Source organism: Leptonychotes weddellii, chromosome 14 (assembly GCF_054177405.1).
Source record: "Leptonychotes weddellii isolate Sample4059 chromosome 14, ASM5417740v2, whole genome shotgun sequence".
NCBI classification, from domain to species: domain Eukaryota; kingdom Metazoa; phylum Chordata; class Mammalia; order Carnivora; family Phocidae; genus Leptonychotes; species Leptonychotes weddellii.
In genome coordinates this window covers 64,588,251-64,605,622 of record NC_138382.1, presented here as the reverse complement: position 1 = coordinate 64,605,622, position 17,372 = coordinate 64,588,251, and the positions used below count along the sequence as shown (strand labels likewise).

The window sequence follows — 17,372 nt, the reverse complement described above, 5'->3', positions numbered from 1 at the left end:
AAACCTTATTTACAGAAACATGCGGCAGGCCAGATTTGGCCATGGGCCGTGGTTTGCTGACCCTGGCTGGAGATGCTTGGAAGTTGTTAGAGTTACTGTTGATGACGTAATAAATGACCCCCAAATTGAGTGGCTTAAAACAAACTATTTGATTACGCTAATGGATTCTGTGGGTCAGGCACCGAGACAGGGTACAGCGGACTTGGCTGTCTTTACTTCATGAAGTCTGGAGCGTCGACTGCGGGATGAATGACCTGACTGCTTGGGCTGAAATTACCTGAAGGTTCTTTTACTTACCCAGCGGGGGCCTGGGCTTGGATGACCTGAACACCAGGACTGCTGATGTGCCTGCTGTAGCCTCTCCCTCCCTGTGGCCTGGCTTGCTTACCGCAGGGTGGCCTCGGCATAGCTGGAGGTCTTGCATGGAGGCTCAGGGTTCCGAGCGAGTATGTTTCAGCGAGCAAGGTAGAAGTTGCATAGCCTTTTACGATCCAGAATCAAAAGTTGCACAGCATCCCTTCTGCCATGCTCTATTAGTCAAAACATTCCTGAAGCCACCAGCATTCAAGGTGAAAGGACATAGAACCCCCACATCTCAATGAGAGCGATGCTAAAGAATTGGGGGGAGGGGGCTCACTTTTAAAACCATTATAGAAGAGATTAATAATTTAAACACACACATCAAATAGTGATGAATGATTACTTAGCACTTACCGTGTGCCAGGCAGTACTTTATTCCTTCAACGTCCCTTTGAAGGAGGTAATATTATCACCCACACTTTATTTTGTTTTATTTTTATTATCACCCACATTTTAAAGACAAGATACACTAAAGAACAGAGACGTTAATTAACTTGCGCAAGGTCAAAAAGAGTAGGTTGTACAACCAACATTTGAATTCAAGTAGTCAGGCTCCAAAATCTGCTCTAACCATGACACACCCTGCTTTATTTTGATCACGAAAATGAGAATGCTGTTTCTGCTACTAGAGCGGAGCCGGATTAAGAACCTGAGACTTTGGACTGCCTGCCAATAATCTTTAGTCTTCCTGCCAGTAATTGCTTAAAAACATTGCACACCTACTCTGGGTCCAAACTGTTCTGTGCATTTTGAGTAGTCCAAGGGAAGAGGTATGACGTCCAGTTTCATTCATAAGAAACCTAAAATGTGGGTGAGGGGATTGAATTCTGATTTAATTCTCACAACCTGATGAGATGGAACCTTTGTCCCATTTTATAGATAAGGAAACTAAGGCCCACGGTTAAGTCACTATTTGCCCAGTAGCTGATAGAGTCTAGTTAGATTCAAAGCCAGAGCAGTTTGATATGCAATCCCATGCTCTTTGCCATAGACTGCAATGGAGAAAGATCTGGAATGAATAATACCAACTCTTTCAGGGGAAAAAAAAAATCTTCAGTCCCTAACATGTCAGATCTAGCCTATCCTTAGAGGTGATACTGGCTTAGTTTTCTCACTGCAGAGAGAGGAGACAGAGACCCAGAGAAGGGCAGATAGGTGTCCCTGGCCATCCAGCTGTTGAGATGTAGAGCTGGAGCTGGGACTCCGTGTTTTTCCCACCATGCTGACTGCCGCATTGTGATGGGAATGGCAGGGAGGGGAGCGATGGTAGGTGGGGTGTCGGGCAGTGGGGTGGGGGTGTGTGGGGGGTTTGAGCTAACGGGAAGTTGTTTGCCAAAGCTGTGTGGGGGGAAGGAGCATTTTACAAGACCAGGGCCTCTGGCCTGGAAACATCTGTTTCCCTTCAAGTTAGCGAGGAGACTTTTGCCTCCCCAGAATGCCTAAATCATGTGGCGGCTGGGGAAGAGCAGGCGTTGGTCTGGAGACTTCAAACACATTCTCCTGTACTCTCGGGGACCTGGGCCTGATGTGGGCCTCTGGGGCTCTATCCCTGCTCTTACCCCCTGTCAGATCCGTGAGAAGCTCTCACCGCCAATTAACTTCTCAGTTTCCTTCTCTCACCCCTGCTGCGAGGGGGTCTGGGGGTCTTGGATGGGACCAACAACAGCTTCCTCTCCACCCGCTCTCCTCTGATTTCCACTAGGACAACTTCTGGATGTCTAGTGGGGTGGGGGTGGGGGGTGGGGGAGGGGTCAGAGCCTTGTGCAGTGTCATAATAACAATACTATTGATAATAATACCTGCAACTGTCTCTCATTGAGTATTTGTGCATGCCAGGCATCATAGGGAGCACTTACCCACACCTCTCTTTATTCCGACAATGACCCTATACAGTGGATTTTAATATCATACTTCCTATTTTACAGGTGAGTAAAAGGGCCTCACACAGTCAATAAATGGGGAGCCAGAATTTAAAACCAAATTGCCTGATTACAGGTTCATGCTTTTAGCCATTCTGTCTCTATCTCTTACAATGACCCTTCAAGCAAATCCCCTTTTGTTCATTTCACAAATGGAGAAGTGGATTTCCAGACAAGGGAACTACTCTTCATAGTTGATTGAATCATTCATTCAGTCTTTCATTCCTTCTGGAAAGTACTTGCCGAGCATTGCGTGATTTAGGTGTCTGAGCACCAGATGTAGGTGGGTGGATAGAGACGGGCCGAGCCAGATTCTGATCCTGAAGATACGTACTCACAGTGGCGAGAGAGAAGCATATGAGCACTGACCCAGGCATGCAGTATGTATGGTCACAGGGCACCGTGGGCGGAGAAAGGTTTACTAGAGGAGACGAGGTTTGACTGATGCTCCAAGGACAAGGTGGGAAGGGTCAAGTGGAGAAGGGGAAGGATGAGCCAGACAGAGGGTGTAGCATGTGCAAAGGCCAAGAGGTAGAATCCATGTCCCGGAACCATTAGCAGTTGGATATGGTTCTACTATGAAACAGAGTAGGAAGCAGACTGGTAAAACAGGCTGGGTGTGTGGCCAATGTTAATTTGAGGTTCAGTGATACAGTACTGTCTGACGAGTGAAGATCAAGGAGCTGCACTGGGAGCCTATAGGAAGGAGTTTGGATTTAGTCCTGAGGGTGATGAAGAAACAGAAAAATACTTTGCATTTGTGTAGTCAATCCCAAGGCACTTGCCCCCACATTGAAATTGCAGTACACTAAAGCCATATTGCTTTAGACATCCAGGATCTCATAGGCCACAATCTGTGGAAAACCTGGGACATGAACTCAGTTTTTTTTTTTAATTGAAGCATAGTTGACGCACTATATTAAATTAGTTTTAGGTGTATGACATAGTGATTCAATAACTTTCTACATTGTGCTGTGCTCACCACAGGTGTAGCTACTGTCTGTCGCCATGCAAGGCTATTATGATACCATCGACTATATTCCCTATGCTGTACCTTTCACCCCCCACCCCGACCTACTCATAACTGGAAGGCTGTACCTCTTACTTCCCATCACCCATTTTGCTTATCCCCTTACACCCCATCCCTCTGACAACCACCATTTTGTTCTATGTACTTACGTGTGTTTCTGTTTGTTTGTTTGTTTTGTTTGTTTCAGACACCTTGGCCAGTATTCTTTCCCCTAAAACAAAGTCGGAGGAAGATTAAATAGCAAGGGTTTGAGCCTGGAGCTTCAGGTTCCTAAAGAGCCCATCCCACTACATACTTGGAGCCACCTCTTTTGTAATAAAAGTATCCGATAGGTGCAGTGGGACCTAAATCAGCCAGTTGTACCATAAGCAGGGTGGTGTATAGAAGGAGCACTGGGGGAGGAGTCAGAAAAGCCAGTGTCTACTCTGAACTTCTTAAGAATCTTTCCTCTCTGGGCCTCCATTTCCCTACCTGTAAATAAGGATATGGAGTTTGGTGCTGGCTCAGGGGTTCTAGTTCGAATTACCAGTGGATCTCAGCCTGCTTCAGTGGGCAAAGAGAAGATGGAAGAACTGAGCAGAAGGTAGCTGGCACCCTTCTTGAATCCCCTGAGGAACACCGAGGTCTGCCTGTGCCCTCTCTCAGTCTCTCTCTGTTCCCACTTTTCACTCTGCTCTATGGGTGTGTCCCTGTGTCTGCTTCTCAGTCTCTGCTCCCCTCCTGCTTCTCCACATTAGGGGCCTCCAATTTCTTCCCCTCACAAAAAGCCCCTCCAAGCCCTGCCTGGTCCCCTAACAGCTTTCAGATGTGTCTCTGGAACAGTTCTACAATTACAGCTGGGACGGGCAGAAAGCGCTTGGCCTTGTGACTTTTGACCCAAGCCTGTGAGGTTGACATCTTCCTCTTTTTCCACCCCTCCACCCACACCGGCAGGGTGGCCTGAGGCCTCCTCCATCCCAAAGACTCCACTGACACGTTTGGTTACTCTAATAACATAAATAGAAGCCACCTTTTAGGGAGCAAAGATTGAGCCAGGCCTGCTCCATTGTTGTATCATTGAGTCTTGGTCCCAAACTTGTGAGAGATGGAGAATTTCACCCTACTTATAGAGGCTGAGGCCCAGAGAATACTCAGCCAGCAGTTGGGGAAAGCAAGGATTCTATCCAGGTTTTATAACTTAGAAGCCTAAGACTGCTTCTTCCCCAGCATGCTGTTATTCTTGCTGCTTGGCTAAGCAGAGAGGTGACCCTACACCCTCTTGGTGGAGGAAATGTATTGCAGAAGTACCATGAAAACATAAGTGGCCAATGGGAAAGTAGTGTTTAAAAAAATTTTCCAACTTCTCATGTTTTGAGGCTAATTCACATATTCCATTCACTACATCCTTCCATGTTTCCCTCAGTTGAAATGCATCTCCTCTTCTCCAAGAAAGCATTTTTTTTTTAATGTGCACTCTTGTACAAATAAGTGCTGTTTACATGGTCTTTATAAAAATCTGCAGCTTACAAGCCACTTCTCACGTATCACTCTATGTAATCTTTGAGACAGTCATGCATTATCTCTAGAAGTATCCCCATTTTGTTGAGGTAGAAATGATTAAGAAATGAGATGTGATGTGCTCAGATATTTACCGAGTGCCTACTATATATACCCAGTACTGGTAAATGCCAGGAGATTGTTGTACTCAAGCCGTGAAGTATACACCCTCTGGGAGCTGCAGGCTAGGGTTTGGATCTTGCCTCTACCACGTTCTAGATGGGTTGCTGTGAGGGTGGTAACACCCAGTACTGTCCTTACCTCCCTACTCTGCCACTTGCTTATTCTCACATCCTGGATTTTCTTTGTGATCTTATTTCTAACCCCTCTGCAAGGCTTTTTGATCACAAGTCCCCCTGTGTAGCACTTAGAGATGCCTGAAGCAGAGAGATGAAGTAAGCACAGAGAAGTGAAGTGACTCAACCAAGGTCACAGAGAAAGGGAGTAGAATAGAGCGTGAACCCAAGCCTGGCCATCTCCAAGACCAGGCTCCTTCCTCTGTCACCCCTGCTTCTCTTGACCAAAACGGTACTGGATGTAGTAAGCACTAGAACTGAGCCCCACTCACAATGCTGAGATACAGCAGGAGGAGAGAACACCCACATCACAGTGCTGTTGTTCTTCTACCAAAGGCAGAAGCCAAAAACCCCAGCAAGCAGATGAATAGATTAGTTTCCTTCTGAAGATGGGGCCAACATAGCCCATGTTTAGGCCTCTTAAGACATATATTTTAGGTATAGGCCAGCACTCCAAGCCAGCTAATGAAAGACAAAAGGTGGAATTAGATTTGACAGTGTGGTTAAGTGTATAATCTTTGGATTGAGGCAGACCTAAGTTCTGGTCCCCTGTTGCTACTTACTTAATATGTAATAAGAGGTGAATTACTTGACCTCTTTGGAACCAATGTCCTTATTGGTAAAATGCAATCACAGTATATGAATAAAATAACTCATACAGTATATGAATAAAATAACTCCTGGCACACAGTTAATGCTCAGGAAGTGTTTATTAAATGGATGAATGAAAGAACATGTAAATGAGCATGTCCAGCCAAGCCAGATAGCATTGGGGTTCAGACTGCTCTGTCCCCAAGTAATTGTGAGACCATGGAAACATACAAAATCAAAGTCTCAGTTTCCTTATTGGAGAAGTGCAGATGATCATAATCCCTGCCTTCCAGGCTTGCCTACTTGTAAAATAAGAGGAAATGCAGTAAACATTGGGGTGCACATGCCCCTTTGGATCACTACATTTTTATCTTTGGGGGAAAAAAAAAAGAGAGAGAGAGTGAGAGTAAATGCAAAGTGCCCGGCAGCCAATTGGTGCCCAATAATGCTTTATTGTTGCTGTTTTTTTTTTTCCAAATCTTTTCTCTCGCAGCCTAAGCATCCCTGAATTGTTTTGGCCACTGCTCCTTTACTATGATTTTGTGTTGCACCTTACAACTTCCCGGGCCTTCTCTGAAGTCACAACCCCGTGCCCTGTTTTCTTGTTATGCTGCAGGTTCACTTTGTATGCTGTGGATACACGAGGGAGGCACTCAGAGCTCAGCACAGTGACCCTGAGAACGGCCTGTCCGCTGGTGGATGACAACAAGGCAGAAGGTAGGTGACCCATTTCTTCCCTTCCCAGGTCACTCCCGTATTTCCTCTAAGTTCTACACCCAGTCACTAACCACTACCCCTTTCCTGCCTCATACACCTCTTGGCACCGAGAGAAGAAAGTGAAGGGACTAAGGGGACAGGAGGAACATGGAGCTAAATTAATCAAAGCCATGAAGGAAATTGAGATGGACCAGCAATATCTTAGCCAGTTGAAAGACTTGCTCCTCTTTCATAGCGTTTGTCTATGTTCTGAGGTAGAGGCAAGGAATGGTAGAGAGTTAGAGCCCCATGACTATATCGTGCCCCTTAGCCTAAGCTTTTTAGAGACCAATCACTTTTTTCCACTTCAGTCTATGCTAGAACTGACATATTAGTGACAGTAGAAGACCACTCCACCACTAAGCCCATGGTAGATAGCATTAGCTCATCATAGCACGCATCTCCATCTAGCCCAGGGGTGGCCTCAGAATCCTCAGCATAGAGCTACAGTCAGTGACTGTTGATGAGAGGTAGCATGCAGGATTAAACCTTTCTGCTGCTCCTGGCCCATGAAGTTATAAACATCAGGCAAAGTACCTGAAAAAAAATATATATATATAGAACCAACCAATTAGATCCACCATGTACTTAGTTCTTAGCCAACCTGTAGATATAGTTTCTACATCAGGACGGGCAAAAATGCGGTGATAGATTGTGAGTCCTGATGGTTCACTTCAAGTTGAGCAGATGTTTTCTAAGAGCACTGGTGTACAAGCAATGCAGAAGAGACATGTTCTTCACCTTTCAGGAATTCACGTTCTAGTCTCTTTCTCTCTCTCTCTCTCGAGAGAGAGAGACTGACATTTCTACAAATGGCTCAATAATAAGCTCAATAATACATGCTTTGCGTCTTATCAGACAAGAGGAGATAGTCCTCCTATTGAGGAGCTATCACGTCTCAGAGGTGAGGGGATGTGAGATGGTTTCCTGGTCATTTATTATCATCATAATCATCATCATTATTATTATTTTAAAACAACACATGCATGTAGTTAAAAAAAAGAAAAACCAGAGTGGAAATACTGCAAAGTAAACGCTCTTCCCATCCTAAACTCGAGTCTCCCAGATTCTTCTAGAGGCAGTCGCTGTTAGCAATGACTTGGGGATGTACATAAATTTTGATTAGAGTCTTCACAGGTGAAAGAATGGGCCTTCCATTCAAGGGAGCAACCCATGATGACTCTAAGTTACATCAATTAATTACTAGGAATGACTGAAGGAGTAGAAATTGCCATGAATTACCATGGTTTTTCTTTGAAAGACTTTTGAATGGAGACCTATTAGACCTGATCACAGAACTGTGTTGGAAATATTACAGAGGGGAGACAGAAATAGACTGTTGAGATGAGCCCAAGACAGTTGATTTAAGCCTCTACACTTGTTTGGAATTTTATGTTAAATCATGGGTACCAAATGTATGTTAATAATGAAGCTTGCAAATTATGAGCACTAACTTTGTGCCAGGCCCTGTGTTGAGTACTTTACATTCACTGTTTAATTTTGTCCTCCCAGCACATCTCCAAAATAGACCTCATTATTTTCAGCTGATAGATAGGAAAACTGAACCCACCTAGTCAATGATGTTCAGGAGGGAATTAAGGTCTGTCTGCCCTCGGATACTGCACATGTGAATTCCAGCATGAATGTGCCTTTCTTGCTGCAAGGCATGTTTCCATCCTCACTTTTTCCTGCTGTCCAGTGATCTGTGCCTGCACTTCTCCCCCTTCAGAGATAGCAGACAAGATCTACAATCTGTACAATGGGTACACAAGTGGCAAGGAGCAGCAGACTGCCTACAACACGCTGATGGAAGTCTCAGCCTCAATGCTGTTCCGAGTCCAGCATCACTACAACTCTCACTATGAGAAGTTTGGCGACTTTGTCTGGAGAAGTGAGGATGAGCTGGGGCCCAGGTATGAAGGGGTGTGTGAGTATGAGTGGAGTGGTCTTGCTTCTATCTGATTTTACTGGACCCTTTCTTCCATAGGCTGAGAATGGGCTTTCTCAAATAAATAAGGGTGTCATCCACCTTAGTCATGTCAGGGTTAGAGATGGAAAATGGGCAGGGAGAATGATAGAATCTCAGAATTTTAGCTTCTTGGACTCCTGGAATGTCAGAAAAGAGAGAGACATCAGCGCTCTTTCCCTCAATCACTCCCCTCACCTACCTTCCATCTTTGGTGTTAGAGACAAGAACCTTGGACTCCTGGAGGAGATGTGTCCTAACCAGGATCATGGAAGGGTATAGTGGCAGGGTCATGGCCCCAAATCTAGGGCTCTTCCCACTCTTCCATAAGAAATCTGAGGTTTTCTAGGGGCACCTGGGTGGCTCAGTTGGTTAAGAGTCTGACTCTTAATTTCAGCTCAGGTCATGACCTCAGGATCATGAGATCAAGCCCTGTATCAGGCTCTGCACTGGGCATGGAGCCAACTTGAGATTCTTTTTCTCCCTCTTCCTCTGCCCCACCCCCCGACACACTCTCTCTCTCCCTTTCTGAAAAAAAAAAAGAAAGAAAGAACTCTGAGGTTTTCTAGAATGAAGTCCATTAGTGACCGTGACTAAATACATTCCTAAATCCAATGTGTATTAAGACATGATTTTTATCACCAGCTGTGACTGTACCAAGCATTGTACTAGGCACCAGGGAGGATTCAAACATAACTAAGACACCGTCACTGTCTTCTGAAGCTTCATAAAGTAGTGTATGAAATGTGGCTGTGTTTCATGCCTTACACCTAACCACATTCATTCATTCATTCATTCATTCATCACTTACTTAGTAGTGCCTCTTACCAGTTGGTTGTTGACCATTCAGTGACAAAAAGGGAGAAGCCCACTGTTGGAGGTAATTAAACAAGCACTGCAAGGAATAGGAATAATAAGTATAATGACAACAGAATAGGGCCCTCTGGGGAGGCAAGCCATAGACATCTGGTCTAGGTAACCCAGGGAAGCCTTCGCCAGGGCTGAGACTGAGGGCCACAGAGTGAATAGGGGTCAGACAAGAAGAAGGACAGGAGGATTGGAGTGTTTGGGGCAGAGTGTTGAGCTGGGGGAATCCACAGAGGAGATAATGTTACATTAGGGCAGGGTTTCCTTCAAATTTTCATCATTTGTCTGCCGCTTTTATGATTTTTGACGTATCACCATACCCTAAGCACTTTTTATTTTTGGTATTTCTTAGATTCACTTCTCATTGAAAATCTATTTGAAAACACTGTTGTTTTTTTATAAAGGGAAAATTAGCACCATCTACCTTTAATGGAAAATTAATTGTAAACATTTGATACAATGGAAGGGAAACAAACGGACAAAACCAGAAAGCAATGCTCTTCAATCCTAGTAGAGCCTGAGCCGCTCAGCGGGGAGCCTGCTTCTCCCTCTCCCTCTGCCTGCCGCTTCCCCTGCTTGTGCTCTCTCCCTCTCTCTGTCAAATAAATAAATAAAATCTTTAAAAAAATAAAAAGATTAGCAAGTGTTAGAGAAGTACTGAAGACACAGTCTCAAACTGAGACTTTTCTTTTTTAAAGAAATCCGGAGGAGGGGAAGAGAATGAAAAAGAGAATCTGACTGCCTTTCCCAGTGTGGTTCATTGTTGTTTAACGCTGGGTCTGTGATCATCTGGAGCACCACCTAAAATCCTTTCTCCTGCCCCTGGGGAACTCCTTCTACACTTTGGTAAACACTGGGTAGAGGAATTGAAGAATTTCCCTGTAGTTGGAGCAAAGTGTGTGACAGCAGGAGTGGTAAGGGATAAGGGAAAGGTCAGCAGGGGCCAGTCCTGAATGCCCTGTAAGTAGGGTTAAAGAGTTTGGATTATCTCCCTAGAGTAAGGGGAAGCTTTTCAAGTGTTTTTCACAAGGGGGTGATATTGGCAGATCTTAAGGGGGAGAAAGATCCCTCTGACCGCAGTTGGAAGTTTAGACGGTCGGTCGAGAGGAGTCAAGACAGGAGGGAGGTGGTGAGGCCCTTGGGGCCGATCTTTTAATAACCCAGGGGAGATGGTGTTCTGCAGTAGGATGGCACTGATAACATTGGAGAGAATCACCTGACTTCCTGAAGTACTTCCTGAAGTACTTTTTAAAGCACTCTGTGCTTTAAAAAGCTTTAAAATTTCCCTGTAAACTGGGCAAAGTAGGGTATTCTCATTTTGTGGATGATAAGGAATTGGAGGCCCCATGAGGTTAAATGAGCTGCCCATAGTTGCACAGTTTGATAAGGAGGCTGGTTCTGCCCTGAGGACTCACCCTGAGCCCTTAGAACACTTGGAATATCCCTGCAAGGATTTGAGGCCCTCAAGGGAACAGACAAGAGCTTGGTCAGGGATAAAAAAGATCTCTCCCTGAAACAGACCTTATCTGCCCATTGGGTCCTGGACTGTAACTTTTCCTCTTTCACATGAAAGGAAGCTTCTTTAGATAAAAGCTAAAAGAGGGCAGACAGGCAGAAGCACAGAGCCCCAGATGAAAGCCACTGTGTGAGTCATCTGGGCTGCCATCTTGCCCATGGATAGGGAAAGGCATCCCACTTTATTGGGCTTTCCCACAGGGCTCAGAGAGTTTGGGTGGAAGCTAAACCAGAACTCCACTCCTGACTTTGTCTTTATAGCCTTCTGGGTTCCTTTATGACCTTCCAGGACATAAATCTTCTGGAAAGGCTGCCTGGCCTCCCACAGAGGCAGGACAACCCACTTGGTAATGGACTGTGATAACCCACTAACCTCTGGCCAACCCCTCAGCAGTCACTGTCTGCCAGCCCCGATTGGTGTCACCCAGTTTCCTCCCTCCTCAATCTTTCTAGTCTCTGGAGGGGATATGAGATTCCATCCCACACTGGCATGTCAGCAGGAATCAAGATAGCTGCATCTTAGTCTGTCCTAACAATACTAATGAACTCACTGTGCAACCTTGGGCTCTGGCTCTCTCTGGCCCTCAGTCTCCTCTATATCTATAAAATGATCAGGATGAACTAGGGCAGTGGTACTCTTTCTTTTTAGCAGTGGAATTTTTTTTTTTCTGAATAGATCTTACGTAGAACCCTAGGTCTTAACTAGAATGCTACTTTCTCAGAGAATCCTCTAAAATTTCTACCTGTTCTCTCAATCACACCTTCATGTTTTAATTTTTTGCATCATTCCTACTAGTTTCAGTATCTCATGTTGCTTTTGTGTTTACTGTTGTGTTTCTTTCTTTTACACTATGATGTCACCTTCTGTGTACTTAATGATTCTTTATGTTCTAGTCACTCTTGTAAGTGGGTGCTAAATAATTACTTGTTAAATAACTGGATAATGGGATGAGTGAATTTGTGGCTCAGATGGTTGCATCGTTTTTCTGGTAGAAGCTAGAGAGGGTGGCCTGGAGTCCCACCTGCTGGGTCTCCATTTCAAATCCTCTTTGCCCTAATCCCAAGGGACTCTTAGGTCTCTCTGAGCTCTTAAAGATCTGTAGGTCACAGTTGGAAACAATTGAATTCCATGAACTCTAAGGTCTTTCCAGCTCAAAAATAGCGATCAAAAAATGCATTGTCCTGGGCACCTGGGTGGCTCAGTTGGTTGAGCGACTGCCTTCGGCTCAGGTCATGATCCTGGAGTCCCGGGATCGAGTCCCACATCGGGCTCCCTGCTCAGCAGAGAGTCTGCTTCTCCCCCTGACCCTACCCCCTCTCATGCTCTCTCTCTCTATATCTCATTCTCTCTCTCAAATAAATAAATAAAATCTTTAAAAAAAATGCATTGTCCGTGCAAATATTAAGAGACCCAAGGAGACCACATTTCATTAATTTATTTATTCATTGATTCTTTTAATGTGCTTACTATATGCCAGGCTCTGTGCTATGGGCTGGTAATGTATGAATGAAGAAGACAGATCCTGCCTTTACAAGGAGCAGCACCTAGTGAGGAAAAGTCTGTAGGCAGTTGCAGTGAAACATGTTATAAGAAGCATGCTATAAAAAGGAGGGTGGGAAGTTTGTTTTCCAGTAGTGCTTCTCCAGTTTGAATGTTCATGAGAATCCCCTGAGAGCCTTGCTAAAATTCAAATTGACTTAGTGGCTTAGGATGGGCCTGAGATTCTGCATTTCTCATAAGCTCTCAGGTGATGCCCATGTTGCTAGTCCCTATAGCACATTTAGAGTGACAAGGTTCGAGATTGGAATAGTTGGCACAGCTATCCAGACCTGGACCTCAAAGGAGGATCCATGGAGAAGAAAGCAAAATCTATGCCTAGCATCAAAGGATGAATGGGAGTCCTCCAGGCAGATGGGGGAGGATATTCTCATCCGAAGGAACAACCTGTGCAAAGATGAGTGTTGGGGTGGGTAGTTAAGAGGATGTACTTGAGTCAAGAAGTACAAATCTCATTGGGACAGAGAGTTCAAGGTGAGAGGGGAAAACAAAACAAAAAAAAACAAGGCTGGGAGTTCAGCAGAGGGCAGATCATGATGGCTCTTGTGAGTTCTGTTGAGGAGTTTGTTCTTTCTCCCAAGAGCCAGGTAAAGATTTTAAACAGGAGCAGTTTGGGTAAATGTGCCATGACTCTGTAAGGTTCACAAGTATGCATGGTTTCAAAGTGTAAAGGAGAGAGAGTGAGACACTGCCCTGGAGCCAGGGACCTTGGGTTCCTGTCCTAGGTTTGCCATCTACTTACTGTGTGACCTTGGACAAATTCCATTGCCATTCTGGACCCAATTTGTAACATTAGAGGGCTGGACTCTAAAGTCCCTTCCAGCTGGGGAGTCAGGGAACCCAGAAAGCTCTGAAGGTCATAAAGACCAGAGAACAGGCACATCCTGACTGTCCTTTCCCCTCCAGTCCAGCATGTCCTGATTCTCAGGGACCGAGGGTGGCCAGGGTGTTAAGAGCTCTTCCCAGGAGGACTCATACCGTGGGATGAACTCTATTAGGATTCTCTTGGCCTCTAATCAGCAAACCCCAAAATGTTCTGTACTTCTCCCTGTAGCTGTAGTCACATACCCCCATAAAATTTAGTTATAAAAAGACATCGTTTATGTCTGCCTAATGAGTCTGTCAGGCCAGTGTCCTCCAGAGCCTGGTTCCCCATGGCAGCCACAGGTACCAGAAACAGCTGTTCAGAGAAGACCTGCTGATACCCAGCTGTCCCAGCCATACGGTTCCTATTAGGAGACCTGAGAAGCTGAGCTCATAGGTGGCTAAGGACCAGAATTTGCTTCAGTCAGAACACCCTTGACTACTCTTGGGCTTCTCGATCCTCTCAGCTACATTTGGTTGATGATAGAGTAGGAAGAAGAGAGCAAGCACTGAAGAGTTTTGTTTCAGTGAATTCATCTCTCTGAACTGGTATTAGTATATTTACTATCTCAGCCTCTCTTGCTTCCATGGCAGACATTGCTAATAGATCACAGATCATCACAGGCTTGGTTTAGCCTGGAATTTTTCTCAACATAGCAAGACCAGAAGCCTTTCCTATCTGAGAAGAGTTGGCACATCCTATGAACTGTATCCATATCCTATACTGTATGCGTAGTGGAAGTAAGCAAATTTGATGTCCCTGTACATTCTTTCAGTTCAAGATTATATTAGCTCTTTCCTTAACTATCATGGATTAAGTCTTTTGGAATTTCTAGGATATTGGGAACAAAAGCAAACTTAGGCTTCTATGGCCATATTCCTATGGATCTCAGATGCACTTTTAATTTTTATGCATATTTTGACATTTCTGAAATCAGGATGGGTAATGCACAATGGATGTGCACATTAGTGTTAACATTCTTCTTTTCTCAAAAGGCTACTATTAAATCAGTGGCATTTCCTATAACTTATAACTTAAAAATACAAACAAAACTCAGTATGACTTTGAACAAATGCCCCATGGATCAGTGTTCCCACTGATAGTATAACAAGGTTGGCTGCTATCCTGACGTCTGCATCAGTTCCACAATGAAATCGCTGTGTTAGTTGAGACTCTGTCATACTTACCATCAGGTAAGGAATGAATTCTTGGGAAGGTCTTATGTTTTCTTGTGAGAGAATAAGGAGAAGACAAAATGTAAATATTTTCACTGTTTATCTTACAAGTCACATTTCAAACCTGGTGTTGAAGATACATATCCAGATGGCCGTATTTGAGCTGCTGGATTTCTGTTTTGTGGGAGTAGTCCAAGGCTAGATTTGATGTGGATTTATTCTGAAAATAACCCCAGTGAACTACTGGGAAGCCCCAACTATAGTTGTATATATATATGTATGTATATGTATGTATGTATATACATGTTCTCAAAATAGAATTACCTGATTGTATTTTGTTCTAAAAGTAATTCTTATTCTATTACATCTATATGATGTGGATGTATATAAAATGGAAAGTGAAAATTTTGCACCTCTCAATCCCATAACCCCAGCACTGAGATAAGATTATTTTTAGTGTGCTTTCCAGATATCAATGCAGGTATGACATGGATATGCACATGAATAGGGACTCTGATAGAGACTTAAGGATATGCCTGTGTCTATAGCCACAGCCCTATTTCCATCAACTCTGCTGTGTTCAATAAATATATACACTATATTCTTTTTTTTTTAATTTTTCATTGTTATGTTAATCACCGTACATTACATCATTAGTTTTTGATGTAGTGTTCCATGATTCATTGTTTGTGCATAGCACCCGGTGCTCCATGCAGAATGTGCCCTCCTCAATACCCATCACCAGGCTAACCCATCCTCCCACTCCCCTCCCCTCTAGAACCCTCAGTTTGTTTTTCAGAGTCCATTGTCTCTCATGGTTCATCTCCCCCTCCTATACACTATATTCTGTTATCTGCCTGTTTACACTTTTTTTTTTTTAAGATTTTATTTATTTGCGAGAGAGAGAATGAAAGACAGAGAGCATGAGAGGGAGGAGGGTCAGAGGGAGAAGCAGACTCCCTGCTGAGCAGGGAGCCTGACATGGGACTCGATCCCGGGACTCCGGGATCATGACCTGAGCCGAGGGCAGTCGCTTAACCAACTGAGCCACCCAGGTGCCCCTCTGCCTGTTTACACTTAACAAGTCTTTTCTCATGGATGCATAAGTAGGTATGTTATCTGGGAGGGTCCTTTATCCATGCAATTATATGAATGGATCATATGTTAATTGAGTCTTCTATTAAAGACCAACTAGTTTTCTTCCAAATGCTTTGCTCTTATAAACAAATCTATATAAATGTTTTGCCCACTTGCTAGATTATTTCCCTAGGTCCACATCAGTGCTCTTAACACCATTTCATACCCTTTATCAATTCCCGCTAGAGAATTACTGGATTTGGAAAGCTAGGGACTGAGAATTTCCTCAGTTCAAGTCAATTTACCCTTATTAGTTCCTTCTTCTTGTACAACCAGGAGCTGGACAACTGGAAGACTCTACACTGTCCAAGAAGCAGGTGGGAGATATTAGTTGATACCTATTATGGGCCCAGTCATTTATATGTCATTTCATCTCCTGAACCACCTATTTTGAACATTAAGCAACAGAGAATGAGTTACAATTGAGTAAATTGTTTAAGGTTACACAGCTAGTAACTATCAGAGGCCGAATTCAAAATAACCTCAAAAATGCAAAATTCAAACCAATATCCTGTCCATTATAACACATCGCATCTCAAGATTTGTACACAACTAAGGCAGAATATATGTATCACAACAGAGAAATAAAAGACTTCAGCAGCAAAAGGAAAAAGATGACTAATGATAGCTGGGGAGATCTGGAAGACTTACTGAAGATGACATTTCAGCATGACTTTGAAACATGGGTAGAACCTCTCACATCAGGAACTCCATGCCTTGGCAGTTGTGTCACATCAGGTGCTGTTGTGAAGTGCTCATCAGGTGCCCATCCGATGGTATTTCTCTGTGAACAAAGCCCCTAATGTCTTTTAGATTAAAAACAAAACAACAAAAATCTTTTCCAATTTCTACTACCATTAGACTCTGCTATGGTCTGAATGTTGTATCCCCCAAAATTCATAGGTCCAAAATCTAATGTACCAGGTAGTAGTATTAAGAGATGGGGCCTTTGGGAGGTGACTAGGTCATGAGACTGGATCCCTTATGAATGGGATCAGTACTCTTATAAAAGAGGCAACCAGAGAGATCCTTTGCCCCTTCCACCATGTGAAGGAACAGCAAGAAAGTACCATATATGAACCAGGAAGCTAGCTTTCACCAGCCACTGCACCACATCTTCCATTGCCGTGATCCTGGACTTCCCAGCCTTCAGAACTGTGAGAATTAAATCTATATTGTTTATAAGCTACCCAGTCTGTGGTATTTTGTTACAGAAGCCCAAACAGACTAAGAATCCTTTCTAAAACATACTTGACTTGATCATCTCCAATGAAGGAAGCCCATTGGAGATACGGAAGGATCCAGTCTATATTTAGAGGAGCCTAGTTTTAAGTTTTTTCTTATATTGAGTCAAAATTTGCCTTCTGTTAATTTTAGAGTGACATCATCAATAACACTGGGGTGCCTTGCAACAGAGATCTAGATGCTATTCTCACACTGTTAACCCTGGTCAAATCATATGACCAGCCTGAGGCTCACTTTTACTACCTAAAGACTGGGACTGAAGTAGGCACTCTGGAATTGTGGCAAGGAGTATATTTAGTTTCAGCTCCCCCCCACAACCCCCAGTCTTCATTTATTAGAACAACATAACCATTTGCCTGAGTATCCCCCTTAGTGGATACATTCCATTCCTGCTTTCCACACTTCCTCCTAAGACTTGCTTTTTTTTTTTTTTTAATTTTATTATGTTATGTTAGTCACCATACAATACATCATTAGTTTTTGATGTAGTGATCCACGATCCATTGTTTTCGTATAACACCCAGTGCTCCATGCAGTACGTGCCATCCTTAATACC

General features: G+C 43.8%; 1 protein-coding gene across 4 annotated transcripts in view; it reads left to right on the top strand.

The window, feature by feature from the left end:
- The window catches only part of ASTN2 (astrotactin 2), an 837,042-nt gene extending 828,577 nt beyond the window's left edge, over positions 1-8,465 (top strand). For all 4 annotated transcript variants that reach the window (XM_081803478.1, XM_081803479.1, XM_081803480.1 and 1 more), the window contains 2 exons: positions 6,349-6,449; positions 8,218-8,465. In XM_081803478.1, coding sequence (XP_081659604.1) covers positions 6,349-6,449; positions 8,218-8,450 — 334 coding nt within the window. In that variant the 3' untranslated portion in view covers positions 8,451-8,465. The remainder of the gene's footprint in view (positions 1-6,348; positions 6,450-8,217) is intronic.
- Positions 8,466-17,372: the final 8,907 nt, after the last annotated feature.